The following is a 16,767-nucleotide window of genomic DNA, read 5'->3' on the forward strand; positions in this document are numbered from 1 at the left end:
AATATAAGTCACGTAACTCTTTTTATTATGAGCCGCTGAGTGGTTCATAAAAAATTTTGTTAACTGTCAGACCAAAATTTACAACTCTGATCTTGAGTTTAATAACTCTATCATTTATTTTTATATTTTGCAATCGGTTGATAAAACAGAAAATAATTTTTATAAAGTAAATATAATTAATACTTAAAAAGTTATAAATAATTTATTTTGTCGCATGCAGTTAAAAATTGTAGTCTTTGAATGAGTGGGTTATATTTGCACCTTATAAATAAGTGTATAAATGTCAGACGTAGAGAGATACTGCGGGCGGAGAGAAAGAATTTAAAATTTAAAATTATAATCTAACTTCAATTTTAAAATTAAATTCAAAATATGAATTTAAATTTGAAATTAGAATCTAAAACATAAATTTAAAAATCATGTCATTAGAACTACTATTTAAATTCAAATGTTCGATCTACTGCTCAAATCCCATTATACTCTTAAATGAGTTGAATGTGAAATCTATAGCTAGTCTAGAAACATCCAAATAACATTGGCCTTATGAATAAGAAGAGTACAAGTAGCAGTGCTTGATCCTATTTGTTAGTACTGTTACAATAAAGATATTTTGTTTTTTTTTGGGAGAAAGAGTAGGACTGCAGGCGCAATAATTATTATCCTGAGAACCTCCACAAAGTCTAAAATATGACCGTCCTATATTTTTATTATGTATTCTTAATTAATCAAATTACTTTCTTGAGATCCACCAATTTTTTTATAATTTTAAAAAAATATTTTTAAATATAAAATTGGCTGAGTATAGATAATATAGTGTAGCTGTTAAATAGTAGAGTTTCTTGAGAAAAAAAATCTATAATGTAGTAGTTATATTGCTGATTTGGTGTCTTTAATTAAGAATTGAGCTCCTATGCTTTTAAAAGTACTAAGTCATTGGTACTTGTAAGTTTTTAGCCATTGGATTAAGAAATGTGCGGTTAAGATAATGTGGGCCTCCTAGGGTTAAGTGGGTGGTTGGTTGAATAGTATAATCTAACGGATGAAAATGATCAAAAGCGTAGATCTAATGGTAAAAAATTTACAAGCACCAAATATTTGGTACTTTTACAAGCACCATAGCCGGACTCCTTCAATTAATCAAATTACTTTTCTAAAATTTACTTATCTTATCATAATTTTTTTAAAATATTTTATTATACTTTTTTTAAATAAAAAAAAGACTAACTAAATATAAATAAGAGAATTGCATAATACAACTCTCTATAAATATATCAAATAGCAGATATATTCCTGCAAAATTTAATTTTTTATATTTATCATTTATAAAAGTTCTGATATTTTCAAATATATTCATGATGTTAGGATACATTAAAAAAATATAGTTAACCATAGATAAGATAAACCTTGGTTAGTAAATAAGGTAAATTAACTTTTTTAATCTTCTTATATTATAAATGTTTCACTTATAAAGAAAGAAAATGACCATTAAAGATTTTTGAAAGAATATTTAAAATCTGGGGTTTTCAAAAAGATATGCTTATGAAGGTAAAAATATTATTTTATTTATCTTCTGTTTAAAAATAAAAAATATTCTAATGGCAACAAACCAGAAAAACAAATATGAATATTGCTAAATTTTTGTATGAATAAATATATAATAAAATTAAATTCTGTAGGAATATATTTACTATTCAATATGTTTATAACAAATTAGAGTCCGGCTACAATGCTATCGATAGCACTAAGTACTAGGTGCTGCCAAATCTTCTACCGTTAGATCTATACTTTTGATCATTTTCACTCATTAAATCATACTATTCAACTAACTATCCACTCAACTCTAGGGGACCACTATTATCCTAACTGTACATCCTTTTATCAAAGGCCAAAAATTAAATAGCACCAATCACTTGGTGCTATTATTAATATTTTAGTCTAGTTCTAAAATATTATATAAAAGGCTAAATTACAGAAAACCCTCTGTCAAAACTTGATTTTTCACTTTTTTCCCTGTAATTTAAAAACCTACACTTTGTTCTATTGTAAAATGAAAAATGTTCACAGGGGTACGGTGTGAACTGTGATGATAAAATAACCATTTTGTTCCTCACTATTTTGCCTCTCACTATGTTTACAGAAGAGAAGGCTGAGGTCATTTTTGGCATAAAAAAATATATAATAATATTTTATAAACGGAACTCTAACGGATTACTAACGGCAGAGGGCAAAGTGAATATTTTTTATTTTATAAGAGAGCAAAGTGTAGATTTTTAAATAACAGAAAGAAAAAAAAAGTAGAAAATTAAATTTTGACAAGAAGATTTTATATAATTTAGCCTATATAAAATTATTTTTTATAAGTAATATTGTTTAGCTGCTAAATAATAGACTTCTTCGGGAGCTCACAGCTCCTAAATGTCAGCGTCTCATCCCTCCTCTCTCTCATCTCCCATCTTCATTAACTCTCTCTCTCTCTCTCTCTCTCTCTCTCTAACATCGACACACTCGCACACTAGAACGTGATCTCTCCCCCCATCACCACAAACCTCCAGATTTCCCCTACCCCTACCCAACTCCTTTTTTTTTTTCTTGAGCATAGCAAACGCTTCACCAATCTCATCTCCTCCCTCTGCTTTCGCTTCATAGCTCCATCGGGTAATCAATCAATGCATACATAATTTCTCTTCCTTTCTTTTTTTATCTAATATTTTTTTTTTTTTTACTTTTTTGTTGGTACTTATCTTAGTTTATTTAGCCTTATTCTAGTTTTCGGATCTGTTTTGCTGAAGTGATTATTGTTTGGGACTCGTCGAATATAAAAATATAAAATTATCATTTTCTGCAGCGTAAGCTTGTTACGCTTTTAGAGATAAACAGTTATAATGTGAGGAAAAATGTTGAATATAAAATATAAAAATACAGTTATCTAGTGGCGTAAGTTTATATCGATCAATAGTTATTTCGCATTATTTAATATAGTATAAGAGTAGAGAGTTCTGAGTTTGAATCGCACGAGACTTATTGTTTCTTCTGATATTCCCTCATTTAATTAAGTTCATGTCTTAAGCCTATAAAATAGTCTTGAGGTGATGAGCCCCAGACATGAGGTTGAATGTAGATTGAATCACATAATAAAGTTCCAGTTTTGGTTTGTGATTATGTATATTTGATTAGATTTTGTTCTCGGTGCTTTTTTATAGAGTACTGGAACATTGTTGTTCACTTGTATTGTACTTTTCAAATTGTGAACTAATCATGATGTCTTTCAATGAAAGGAGCATACTTGAACAACAACTTATCTTATATCTATATGTTTTCTTTTTCCGGTTCGGCCTGTTAGCATTTCTGTATTTTTGGGTTTAAAGCACGCTCTAATAGTAGTTGGTGACAGCATATCTTGTAAATAACTTTATGGTCTTATTTGGATGTCAGAATAAGATATTCAATGTTAACTTATTCAGTATGAAGATTTTTTTGTGTCAATGGAAGTTAGGAGTTTGATTTTTTGTTCCTTAAAAGGTCTTGACATTTATGATTTTGTAAGATGGCATATTTCGCTTGTGAGGTGATTTATCTTATTTCATAAAAAATGATTTAAAAGCTGAATATGGTATCCATTCTAGGCATTTGATCACACTCCTCGTGTATTATAAGCTTTTCAAGTAAATCAAAAAGATATGCCGAATTAGATATTCATCCATCCATATAGCACCTATTTATTTGTGTGTCTGTTTCATTCACAAGAATCACTATTGCAACAACACAAAGAGATGATCCTCACTACAATTTGACTCAATTTGGATATTGTTGACGATATCGGATATGCCTTGCATAGACAATGTGTTGATTGCTACATCTAGTGACATGCTCAATTATAGTACACTTCTTTTAACTGTAAAATTTTTCGTCTATTTCCTATCTTTTAGGATATCGTTTTTCGACAAAAGATGGTGAATTTGAAACCATTACCTGGAAGGAAGCCCTTGAGTTCAGTGACTTTGATCTTCAAATTGCCATACTATACGCACTGGGGACAGAGTCTGGTCATATCTGGCTCGGAACCAATTCTTGGATCTTGGAATGTGAAGCAGGCCTTAGCGTTGTCTCCCATTCATCAAGGAGATGAGCTTTTTTGGTGCGGAAGGGTTGCGGTCCCGATTACATTCAAATGTGAGTATAGTTATTACTTGGTTGATGACAATAGGAATATTTTGAGATGGGAGGCAGGGAAGAAGCGGAAACTGGCGCTTCCTGATGGAGTTCAGGAAGGAGATGCAGTGGAAATTCATGATTTGTGGCAGGTACTTGTTGGTTGCACATTTCTTCTCTGTATGGCTTCGTGCTGTTACTTCAATGTCTTGTGACCAATTTTTTGATTGATCATGCTTTATTTCATGCTATTTCTGATCTGAATCCAGAATGCGTCAGAAGCTCTTTTCTTTAGAAGTGCATTCAAAGATGTCATATTTGGCGGAGCCAAACATTTGCAGCCAGAAGCGCATCCTACAGCCCTTCAGGAGAACTTACACCAAGATGGTACTTCTCGCCTTGGCCTTTTGAAACTGCCCGAAATAGTAGCTCACATTCCTGAATTTGCATGAACAGATAGTGTTGTTCTCCACTTCGTGATTAGCTGTCCGAGAGTAGAAGCCGGATCCAATGTAAGCCTCATCCAAATAAGATTTTCTTATTTCGATTGCTTATCTACTTCAACTGAGACGCTATGCTCAAGATGCTAGTTGAATTTTTCAGGTTTGTGTTACCGGTAATATCTCACAGTTAGGAAGCTGGAAGGCTCAAAATGGGCTAAGGCTGAGCTATGCTGGATATTCGATTTGGAAAGCAGATTGTGTGGTGCGAAAAGACGACCTCCCAATACAATATCCTTTTTCTCCTATGACCCTTCTGAGAGATTATGCTTCGTATATTTTTAATTTCGTTACTTGTCATGTCATGCTGTCAATTTTTTTGGTGCTGTTCTTTTCCCAATGTCTTCTGGTTTCGAGCTTTTTTTCTTTCTCCTTAACAGTAGTCCCACGTACAAATATTGCCAAATTCGGAATGAGCTAGACATTACTGCAGAAGTTGGTCCTAATAGGGAATTAGCTTTCGATGTGGCATCACGTAGTCCGCCTAGATTCATCATCTTGTCTGATGGTGCCTTCCGGGTAAATATGCTGTTTAACTTATTTGGTCTTAAAAATGATTATTGCTATTATTACGCACTATATGTGGTCGACCAGGGCCTAGTCCAATGGCTGGTACCATGCTTTGTTACGTGAGGTCTTGGTTTCCAAATTGGCACTTGGTGCCACTAGTATTTTGAAAGTAAAAATAATGTAAACTATATATGTTGGATAATGGAGCCAAGCGAGCAAGAACATAATAATGTGTTCTGATTGGACTTCCTTTTTCTGGTAGGACATACCGTGGAGAGGTGCAGGCGTTGCTATACCAATGTTCTCAGTTAGATCGAATGATGACCTTGGTGTTGGAGAGTTCCTCGATCTAAAGCTGCTCGTAGACTGGGCTGTAAATTCAGGCTTTCATCTTGTTCAGCTTTTGCCAGTCAATGATACTTCAGTTCACAAGATGTGGTGGGATTCGTACCCCTACAGGTACTTGTGGTTTCCTTTTTGAAATTCACCTCTACTGTTTTTTTTTTCTTTTGGTTTATATGGTTGCTCTTTTAGTGAAAATTTATTAAAAAAATATCGGAATTTAAAATGTAATAGCTTAAAAATCTTCAAATTGGCAGCTCTCTCTCTGTATTCGCGTTGCATCCATTGTATCTAAGAGTACAAGCTCTTTCTGATTCTATTCCAGAAGACATCAAGGTTCGCTTATTGATTTCTTCATTTGTAAAATTTAACAATTTCATATCGATTAAGCCCTCATTTTCGTTTGGAAATGACATAATTATTCAAGTATTTTGTTGTTTGATTTTTCTATGTTGTTGCAGCAAGAGATCTCAAAGGAGAAGGAAAGATTAAATAAGAAGGTACAAGAACATAATGCACCATATTAAGCTAGTTAGACTTTTTTTTGTCCTTGTCTCTTTTTTTTTTATCGGTTTCCTAGTTGTCAAATTTATCTTATTTTACAGAATAACCATGTGGTGTACTAAATTTTTCTATAAGCTGTATTAATTGAATCAACATTTAGCCTGTAATTTATAAATGGACGGAGGATCTACATTGTCTACATGCCATCGTACTAATCTACTATGTTACCCTACAGCAAGTTATGGTCTCAGCTCTGGTTTATAGATATACATTTATTGCATTTTTGTGGGTTACTTTTCAAGCAAATGGTTGTCCTTCTTTGGAATAATTCCTATTCAATGGACTTAAATTTACTTCAGTTCGTCACATAGCTTAAGTTTATTATTTGGTGTTTGAGACAAAATTACAATTCATTTGGTGGGCCAGAGGTGATATTTTGAAACAAAAACTGTCCAAGTTTCCTGAGATATGCATTTTATATTTGCTAGAATTAATGTTTTCATTAAACGGCTTTGTGATGCAATGAGAGATTAAGTTCTTGACAATCGTTTTGTTGCGTGAAAATAAGAAACATGCTATGAGTCTACGATGAACGAAAAATTACAGCAAGAGAACTGTTAATTATGCTCTTCTATAGAGTGACTGAACTTCGATCTACCCAAGATTATACATCCAATTAATGATCTTGTATAGGTAAAAGAATGCCGAATGTACTTGCATCTGATCTTTTCAGCGGGCTGTTTTTGATTTCCAGTTGACTCCTTGATTTCCTGAACTCTCCCCTATGAAATTGCAGTATTTATTTCCAAAATGCTCTTGCGAGTTTTCTATGTAGTTATCAACTTTCAACTTCCTTATTTGAGGTTATTTGTAATGCAGGATGTTGACTATGAAGCTTCGATGGCTGCTAAGTTGTCGATTGCAAAAAAAATATTTGATCTAGAGAAAGATAAAATACTGAATTCTAGCTCTTTCAAGCAGTTCTTCTCTGAAAATGAGGTAAATTACTGTTGGAACTTTGACTTCTTATTTTTCAGTTGTTACATTTTGAAGCATACATGCAAAGAAGCTTTGGTTGCACTATAGGTCCTTTTCTTTAAGCTACATCTTATAAATTGTCGCATTCTAACATTAATGTTGTAAAATAGGAATGGCTGAAGCCGTATGCAGCCTTTTGCTTTTTGAGGGACTTCTTCGAGACTTCAGATCACACTCAATGGGGTCGGTTTGCTCATTTTTCCCAGGAAAAGGTATTTAAGCTAAAATTGCCTGTTAAAATTTGACATATTTAGTTCTTTGAGCACACTTATGTATAGCTTGCTTGGATTCTTCTCAGTGGTTTTTAGTTCTATGTCTCTTTACGAGAACATCTAATTTACTTCGTATTGCTGATAAATTATTATAAATTCCATTTTTCAGCTTGAGAAACTTGTCGCGAAGGATAGTTTGCACTATGACGTTATATGTTTCCACTATTATATTCAGTTCCATCTACATGTACAAGTGAGTTTTTGTAATTTTCTTCTTTGAAGGGAATAATCAAATTTTTATTTTGAAGGAAATACTCTCTCTGAATTTTTTGATCTTATTTTCATTTCCCTTGCTAGCTATCAGAAGCAGCAAATTATGCAAGAAAGAGAAAAGTTGTTCTTAAAGGAGATTTACCAATAGGTGTCGATAAGAACAGTGTCGATACTTGGGTATATGCTAATTTATTTCGCATGAATACATCCACCGGAGCACCCCCAGATTATTTTGACAAAAATGGACAAAATTGGGGTTTCCCCACATATAACTGGGAGGAAATGTCCAAAGACAACTATGGATGGTGGCGAGCACGGCTAACACAGGTTATCTAAAGTTATTTATTTCATGTATATACTGCAAATTTTTATCTGTGCACTTTATTTTTTCAGCTTTCTTAGTTGCTTCTTTTTGCCCCCCCCTGGTGGTACAGATGGCCAAGTACTTCACAGCCTATAGAATAGATCACATCTTGGGTTTCTTTAGGATCTGGGAGCTTCCTGGTCATGCGGTTACTGGTTTAGTTGGGAAATTCCGGCCGTCCATTGCTCTAAGTCAGGTAGTATAGTCTTGAACTCTTGATCAACTAGAAAAGATAAGTGCTAGATCGGCCTCGCCTTTGAAGCAGATTTTCTACTGCAGGCAGCAGAAGCTTCAGAAAAAAAGAAAAAAAAAAAAACAAGTCGCAGAAAATTAAAATGAGCTTTTGGCCCTTTAAAGTGGAAGTTCTAGGTTGAAACTTCTACTTTTGCTAGTGTAGTGAATAGCTGTTGATGCAATATCCATTCGTGCTCCTTCAAACAGCTCTAGTAAAAAGTAAAAACAGCAATTTTACGTCTATCTGACTTCATTGGTTTACCATTTGGCTTCTCAGGAGGAGCTTGAGCAGGAAGGGATATGGGATTTTGATCGTTTGAGTCGTCCATACATTCGTCAGGAAATTCTGCAGGTCTCCCTCTATACTTGTTTATTGCTACTTTCCACCCTAGTAGGTTGCATGGTGTTCAAGGTTGATCTATCTTTTTTCAGGGAAAATTTGGATCGCTCTGGACTGTTGTTGCTATGAACTTCTTAAACGAGTATCAAAAGCTCTGTTACGAGGTAGTGTAGTTATTTTATGAGTTTTCTCTTCTAGTGCTACTTACATTTTCCTTTTACTTCCATGATATTTTAGCTTCTGCATTGGCCTTACTATTGATATTTAACCTGCCCCTAAACATCTCTTAATATTTTTATATATTGTATTAATATTTATGGATTATTTTGGTTCGAAACGTATAGTTCAAGGAGGACTGCAACACAGAGAAAAAAATTATTGCCAAACTTGAATCCTGTTCTGAAAAGTCTCTTTGGCAAGACAAAAAAGACGAGATACGCCGTGGTCTTTTTGATCTTCTACAGGTAATGCTAATACTGAAAGAGAGAGCCTTATATAATCTGCGTGTTGCATCAATTTGCCTTTTCACCGTGGCCTTTACTTCTGGAATAGTTTGATCTCGTCTTCGTAACTTCTTTATCACCTATCTCATACATGATATTTTTATGCAGAATATAGTTCTTATAAGAGATCCAGAAGACTCAAGGAAATTTTATCCACGTTTCAACCTTGAGGACACATCGAGTTTTAACGACTTGGATGAACACAGGTGCAAATTCATGTATCTTGTTTCGCTGATTGATGCTCTTCAGCACATCGACATTCTGGTTATAATATCATGGTTTATATTAGTATTTATTAAAATAATTTTAGATACACGTTGTTTTCTAAATATGGCTTGATATATCTGCGAATACTAAACTCATGTCTTCTGGATATTTCTTAATGCAGTAAAAATGTCCTCAAAAGACTGTACTACGATTACTATTTCTGCCGACAAGAAAACCTCTGGCGTCAAAATGCATTGAAGACTCTTCCTGTTCTATTGAACTCATCAGATATGTTGGCATGTGGAGAAGATCTCGGGCTTATTCCTTCTTGCGTTCATCCTGTAAATATCTTTTTCAATGCATGTTATATATATAAGTCTTGTCATGTTGACTACCTAAGAAATGAGAAATTCCGAACTATTTTCTTATTCAGGTAATGCAAGAATTGGGATTGATTGGATTACGCATCCAAAGGATGCCTAGTGAACCGGGATTAGAATTTGGCATTCCATCTCAGTACAACTACATGACGGTACAATTTTTCACTTGGTTCAATGCACTAGCGAGTTTTATTTCTGGCTTAATGTGTTGTGCGTGTTGTTTAGAATGTTAATGGAAATTAGATAGGAGAAAATATTAGTTCTCATGAATTTCTTTGCTGCGCTTAAGTACAACTCCAGTGGACTCTGAACATTAGTCTCTTTATTATCAACAATCAAGCATGTGGATGGTTTAAATAGTTTAGCATAATGCACCTAAGAGGAAGCAATGGATAATAGGACTCTGAGCTTTCACAATTGCCAGTTGCACCAGTATGAACCTGTAGAACTTCTACAGAAGTGTTGTTTAAATAGAACTATCTAGAAAAGCCCGAAAGCTTTTTGCTTAATCTCCTCCATAGCTTCTCGCTGAAGCAGGGGTTTCAAATTTGGAGCTTTTTCTTTTGAGAATCTTGAAGTAAATTTTGGCTTCTTGTCATAACAAAAGCTTCAAACTATTTGTTAGCCAAACGTTTGGTTTCTGAAAAGTTCTGCTTTCCGGGATCGAGAAGCTGTTCTAGAAGCCTGGCTGAGCAAGCAATTAATATGACATTGACCTCCTTGCCTTTAAGACCTCTATACAGTTTAAGAGCAATTTAGATCACATGGGTTGCCATACCAATTACAGGTTTGTGCTCCATCCTGTCACGACTGCTCGACATTCCGTGCTTGGTGGGAGGAAGATGAAGGGAGAAGATGCCGGTTCTATCAGACTGTTGTTGGTAGTGACGATTTTCCCCCATCTCGATGCACTCCGGAAGTGGCATACTTCATTATTCAGCAGCACTTCGAAGCTCCTTCAATGTGGGCAATCTTCCCACTTCAGGTATTAGTTAATATTTTGAAACCTCAACTATTTATCCTTAATACCCATTTAAAGAATGTCCGCAAACTCTGTATGGTCATCATTTTCTTCTTCCGTAGGACTTGCTGGCGCTGAAAGAGGAATACACTACACGACCAGCCGCAGAGGAGACGATCAACGATCCGACAAACCCAAAGCATTATTGGAGATTCCGTATGTACTTTTCCTGTTACTTTTGTTTAAGTTCCGTCCGAAGAGGCAAACACAAATTCTCTCAGTGAAATAACATTACTTAGTCATACTAGATTCGGTATCCAGTGCTTATGTAAATTATCTTGCTCATTTATTGTTTACCCAAGGCATATGCCCATTGATGCAGCTATATCTGATTGAACAAAACTTATTATCTAAAAGAAAATGAAATTCTGGATTCTACTTAGTGTGACGAAACCTAATTATTATGCTCATATGGTGCAGGTGTACATGTGGCACTGGAGTCCTTGCTGGATGACAGGGAACTCCAGACAACCATTAAAGATCTCGTGATAAGTAGCGGGAGGTCGTATCCAGCTAGCGAAGCGGCTGACAAGATCAACGGCTCGATGAAGCTGTTAATCGAGGATTGGCAGGAGAGGTATGCTATTATGCGATTAAGTGATGATGATAGTTTTTGTAACTGATAAGAGCAATGTAAATCACTTCTTTTCCATCTCTCTCTCTCTCTCTCTCTCTCTCTCTCTAATAGTATCTGCAGAATCAATAGTGAAAATTTAGTACATGATTTAGTGAGATATCATGTGTCAGCATAAATAAGGTTTTGTTATCAGAAATTTGTGGAGTTATTTTTCCATGTTTATTTAACAATGTTTCTTCCTTAGTAGAAGGGAAAAATAATGTCCCAAAAACAGATGATTCAGCTTCTTATTCAATAAGTTCTCTCTGGGCTCTCCAGGTGAGCAATTTTTATTTTTTATTCCTGGAGTCTGCTGTGAAATTTTATTGTCAGTGATTTTACATTTATGCCCTGTGAGATCATCTTTTTCCGTATGTACCCCTGTAACATCTGAATTGAAAGTTTTTGAGGGGTATATATGAAAATTCAAAGTTTTTGAAGGGTATATGTGTAAATATCTGAATGTTCCCAATTCTTATGTTGGTAATTACTTGATATACTGTACCCGTAGTCTAAAAAGATGGGTAGAAAAATAAAAGGCATACCCTATCTCATTCAACTTGGGACGGATCCGGATTTGAGTACTGAAGTTAATTAATATGCTCATCGGGTTCATTTGAACGGGTCTGGATATTGATTATCTGTATACTATCCGCTTAAGATCGGCTATAAATTGGGTGTAGATAAGGTACGGGTATCTGTATGTGTAAAACAAAAATTATAAAATTTGCAATAGTTACATATGTGTTAAACATATACAACACAACATTATAATTAAAATTATTATATTGATAGGTTCAAACAAATATAACAAAATTGCAAAAAACACATGTAACTAGTTACATAGCATCAATCAATACCAATACATTAAAGACCAACCGAAAATCCTTTCTGCAGTCGCTCCTAAATTTCGGGGTGGGTCCCCCCGTACCATCATGTATCTCCCGCTTGTATGAATGAAGTGGGAATAGGTAATTTTTTTTTTTTTTAGAGATAGTTAGCACGCTACTCGTTTTGTTTATTCTATTTAAAAATAAACTTAGCTGAAAACGTGAATCAACTAGAATTCGAACTTGGGACCTCGAGTATTAACTATTAACCAGCAAGTTCTTTGCCATTTGCTCTAGGGACGGCCGGTGAATAGGTAATATTGTTGATCTCAAGGCCTTGCAGTTAAACATGCTAACTCTTAATATCAAATCGCTCCTCCATCAAAATATGCAAAAATAGAAGTTTCCCCCCTCCTTTTTTTTTTGGGCTTACTTATAAAAACCCTATGTACTTTACCCTATGCCTCAAGTATCCTCCTGTATAAAAAAAAAAATTAAGCAATGTCAATTTTGCACTTTAATTTTGTCTCAAAAAGGTCCTTTCATTGAGTTTTTATTGTTAATTTTAATAATGACGTGTTGAGGTAACACTTTTTCAAGTCCATTTAAATTTATTTAAGTATTCATGTGCGAGAATTTAAATTTTTTTAAAATCAAATGATCTAGTCATACCACGGTCAACACTTTCTTAAATAGTTATTAAATCTATTTGACACAAGATTAAAATGCAGAATTGATATTATTTAAATTTTTTATAAAAAAAAGTATTTGAGGTACAGAATAATTAAAGCGCAGAAGCTATTTTTTTATAATTAAGTCTTTCTTTTCCTACATAGGACTGTAGATGGACCCCACGCATGCACTTGTTCTTGCTCATGGCTAAACTCAAAACCAAAAAAATGTCTGCTATTAGGTACAATGGAAGATTCACTGCAGTATTATTTATGACATGATAATACACTTTATTATATCTTAAACATTAACTACTAAATCTCAGACATTTTTATTATATTTTAAGCACAATTATTATATCTTTAAATCTTAAATCTTAATCTTTTTATATGTATATGTTAACACATCAATGTCACGGACTTAAGCAAAATTGTTTGCCTGGCTTATGCGGCGCTCGTTTTTCTTCGCGAAGTGGGCGAGCCTATTTCTCTACCTGTTAAGTTAGTACCTACTCGCCCTAAACTAAGTACAAGAAAGAGAGAGAATTCAGAGGGTATATGCCACATCTATTTAAAGACCACTCGCCGCCGATAAGGCAAATAAAAGACGCCGAGTGATACAAAGCTATAAGGCAAAAGAGAAAGCTACGAGCTTCCAAAAATCTTAATAAATGCATCTTTTAGAAATCTAAAAACTCTACGAAATTCGTGACCATTTAGCACCTGCGTCATCAGTTTTGAGATCCACAGAAATACTTTTAGAAGACCATGACAAAACCTTCGACAGTATCCGATTTGAAGTTTGAGCAATTTACAAAAAAAAAAAATTGAAGAAAATCTTTAAGTTTTAACATCAAGGTTATCTTAGAGTCAAAACTCAAAGCATTTTTCATATTAAAAACATACGCAATTATCAGAAGGATATCATTCAACTGCTCTACATCTGAAGTGGTGGTGGGGGTGGTGGTGGTGGTATGTGAAGGTTGCAAGAGTTGGTTTGCGTCTGCATTACCACAACAGTATGATGTGGGGCCCACATGGGAGTAGTCCTTTTTCCTTCTAGAAGCACCCATTGTCCCACCCCCGCCTTCTAGAAGGAAAATAACCAGCATTAATTACTCCACCACAGAAATAAAAAAAAAAAAGAAAGAAAGAAAAGGAAAAAACGATAACAAAAACAAAACCACACGTCACCAAGTCATGTAGTATCTTATTCCACTTCTCTTTCGTGTCAAAACGTACTGTAATTTATGCGAGCAACCCCCTCAACTATAAGCCATTTAAAATTTCGCCCCATTATGAATTTAATTATCATTTTAGGTTTGAAACATCACCTTTTGTGCTGTTTTGTAATTTTATTTTTATTTCCACATAGCAACTTATCGTTATACGGATGATAGAATAATAAAATGTAATATTTTATAACTCTATAATTTAATTTTATCACTATAGAATAATTTATAAAAGTATACCACTTTTTATCATTCTAATTGTTGCACAAAATGAAAAAGCAAAGGATTCATTAACACCTATTTAACTTCAACTTTTTCAATACAATTTCACCTTAAACTAATTATTTACTTCTATAAACCCAATCAAAAGACGTATTCGTGTAACTGATGCAAATGAATTTGGGTTGGTGGGGCTCTTGCATTGATCTGTCCTGAATAAATTGATAAATAAAAATAAAAAATATAAAAAAAATATAATATGTCTTGAATTCGTCCCATCTGCCAAGTAAATAGAGCAAAAGACGAAAAACTCTTTTTTTTTGTTGATCTGTACTGATCTGTCAAAAATTCATAAAAATTTCACTCTAGTTTCGATCCGACGCGAATGGAGCGGTAAATAAAGGCCAAAAATAAAATTAAAATTATCAGTTTCAAATCAGTTCCGATCTGATAAGTAATGAAGGGGGAGATGAGAAATCTCTTCCGCCCAAGGGTCCGCCCCGTTTCTGACCCTAGCAGCTTGCACACTATGAGAGTGCGAGTATATGTTTTTTTCTCTCTCTCTCCATATATAAACACGTAAACGCCACAACGCACAACACTAACGAAGCAGCAAAAAAATAAAAAATAAAAAAATGGAGACCATGCTACGCGAAAATCGCCTATTATTACTATTACCGGCGAATCAGGCGCCGACTTCAGAAGAGAACTACGACGAATTCGGCGCCGACTTCGACCCCGCAACCGAAGCCGCCGACGCCGACGCCGACGTCTCGTGCGTCGAGGACGCATCGGACGGTCGGGAGAGCATCACGGCGGAGCCGTGCACGGGCGAGGATCGTTCGGTGTACCGCGGCAGCGACGACGATGACGATATCGAAATGGACGGCTGGGATGGGAGGAGGGGTCCGGAACGAGCGGCCGTGATTGAATCGGAGGATGATGAGGAGAGGAGGGAGGAGGATAGGGCATTTTGGGAAACATGCTTGGCTTCTGGGTATCCATAAAATAAATAAATTTATAAAAAACTATTTTTTAGAGATTTATTTTTAAAAAAGAGAGAGAGATTGGGATTTGGGATTGAAGTGTTTTCTTTCTCTTTTTTTTTTTGTTTTAAATTTGAATTGTATGTAATATATGCAATTGAATTATTTGGTTCATTCGTCCCTAACTTAAATTCTTTCTTTTCACTCGACATGCACCACACCCAATAATCAAAAAAGGATAAAAACAAATTATTAGGGACTAAAATAAAGAAAGGGCAAAGTTAGGGACAAACGTGCAATTAACCCTTTGTTCCGCTCGTCTCACAAGTTTATTAATAAAGTATCGAGGCAAAAAATACGGTCTGTTTGTATCAAAGATTCAACTGAAAAATTCAGCACGAGTCGTGCACGAGCTAACTCACGAATAATAAGTTAAAAAAAATTAAAAATAATATATATAGAAAATAAATTTATGGGATCTTACCTATTAGATTTTGATTTAATAGTTGAAATTTTATATATAAATAAATTTTTTTATAATTGAGTTGGACTTGATATTTAGGTGGGACTAAAAATTAAATAATAAAAATCTGTATTTATATATGTAATTATTTATTTATATATTTAATTATAAAATATATAAATTATATAAATATAAAATATATGTATTCCAACTGTTATCTGCACAAACATGAATTCAGCTCGTGTTCGGCTTGTTTATCAAACAAGTTGAAAATTTCAACTTGTGTTCGACTCGTTTACTAAGCAAGCGATTTGATTTCAAACTCATTTCAAGCCAAATATGAGCTGACTCGTGAACAGCGGCTCGATTGCCCCCTCTTATTTTAGAGTTAGTGTCGACTTAGATTGACATTTTTTTTATTTTTAAAAGTAATAATTAGAGTATTTGAATTGATGATTCATATAGTTCGAAAATGCTCATGAACACCGAAAAAATTACTATAAAACAAATTTTATGTTCCTTTTTATCGAATGCATCAAGCGATCTCGAAGTTTGATGTTAAATATTTAACGGCTATATGTACGTTTCAAATAAGTTGAGAATTTTATTAAAAAATAGTATTAGATGTGTAAATTTAGAGCAGCAGTTTTACTTTTCAATAGAGGAATTGTACCGTTTGGTTCGGGTATAAACAAGAATTAGCTATTACAGGGATAGGTACAAGTATGGGGATAAGAAAAATAGTGTTTGGATGAAAATTGGGTTGTTTCCGAGGATAAGAACAATTTTAGACAGTTTTATACAGAAAATGGAGGTGTTGGTGGGAATAATCGAGAACTACTATTCTCGGATAAAATATTAGCGTTTGGATATAAAGGGAGGGATAAGGGCTTATTCCTATCTCTATCCTCTAACCAAACGCAAGTATAATTCAACTTTGATGCATAGTTAAAGAGTAGGGATGCATATGGGGCGGAATGGATCAGGACGGGTAGTTTTTTTGGCAGAACAAAACAAATCAAGTGAAGAAAAGGATCTCGAGTCCCGCCTCCCCCTTCATTTCTTAGCAAATATGTGCGGATTTAGGATAGATTATTTTTTTTTCTTATCTTTGGCACCGGCTTATCACTCCAATCTGGTGAGATCAAGTCAAAGGTTTTCAGTTTGTTGAAA

General features: G+C 34.3%; 1 protein-coding gene across 1 annotated transcript; it reads left to right on the forward strand.

Annotated features, from left to right (window-relative positions):
- Positions 2,583–11,493, forward strand: LOC109723968 (4-alpha-glucanotransferase DPE2). Its single transcript, XM_020252521.1, has 23 exons — positions 2,583–2,655; positions 3,927–4,301; positions 4,419–4,536; positions 4,606–4,661; positions 4,753–4,880; positions 5,039–5,168; positions 5,422–5,618; positions 5,759–5,837; positions 5,963–6,001; positions 6,885–7,004; positions 7,154–7,255; positions 7,425–7,508; positions 7,613–7,855; positions 7,963–8,088; positions 8,404–8,478; positions 8,559–8,630; positions 8,811–8,930; positions 9,078–9,175; positions 9,358–9,517; positions 9,610–9,708; positions 10,344–10,541; positions 10,640–10,733; positions 10,998–11,493. The coding sequence occupies exons 2-23, from the start codon at positions 3,948–3,950 to the stop codon at positions 11,198–11,200; spliced, it is 2,895 nt and encodes a 964-aa protein (XP_020108110.1). The 5' UTR covers positions 2,583–2,655; positions 3,927–3,947; the 3' UTR covers positions 11,201–11,493.

Source organism: Ananas comosus, linkage group 18 (genome assembly GCF_001540865.1).
Source record: "Ananas comosus cultivar F153 linkage group 18, ASM154086v1, whole genome shotgun sequence".
NCBI classification, from domain to species: domain Eukaryota; kingdom Viridiplantae; phylum Streptophyta; class Magnoliopsida; order Poales; family Bromeliaceae; genus Ananas; species Ananas comosus.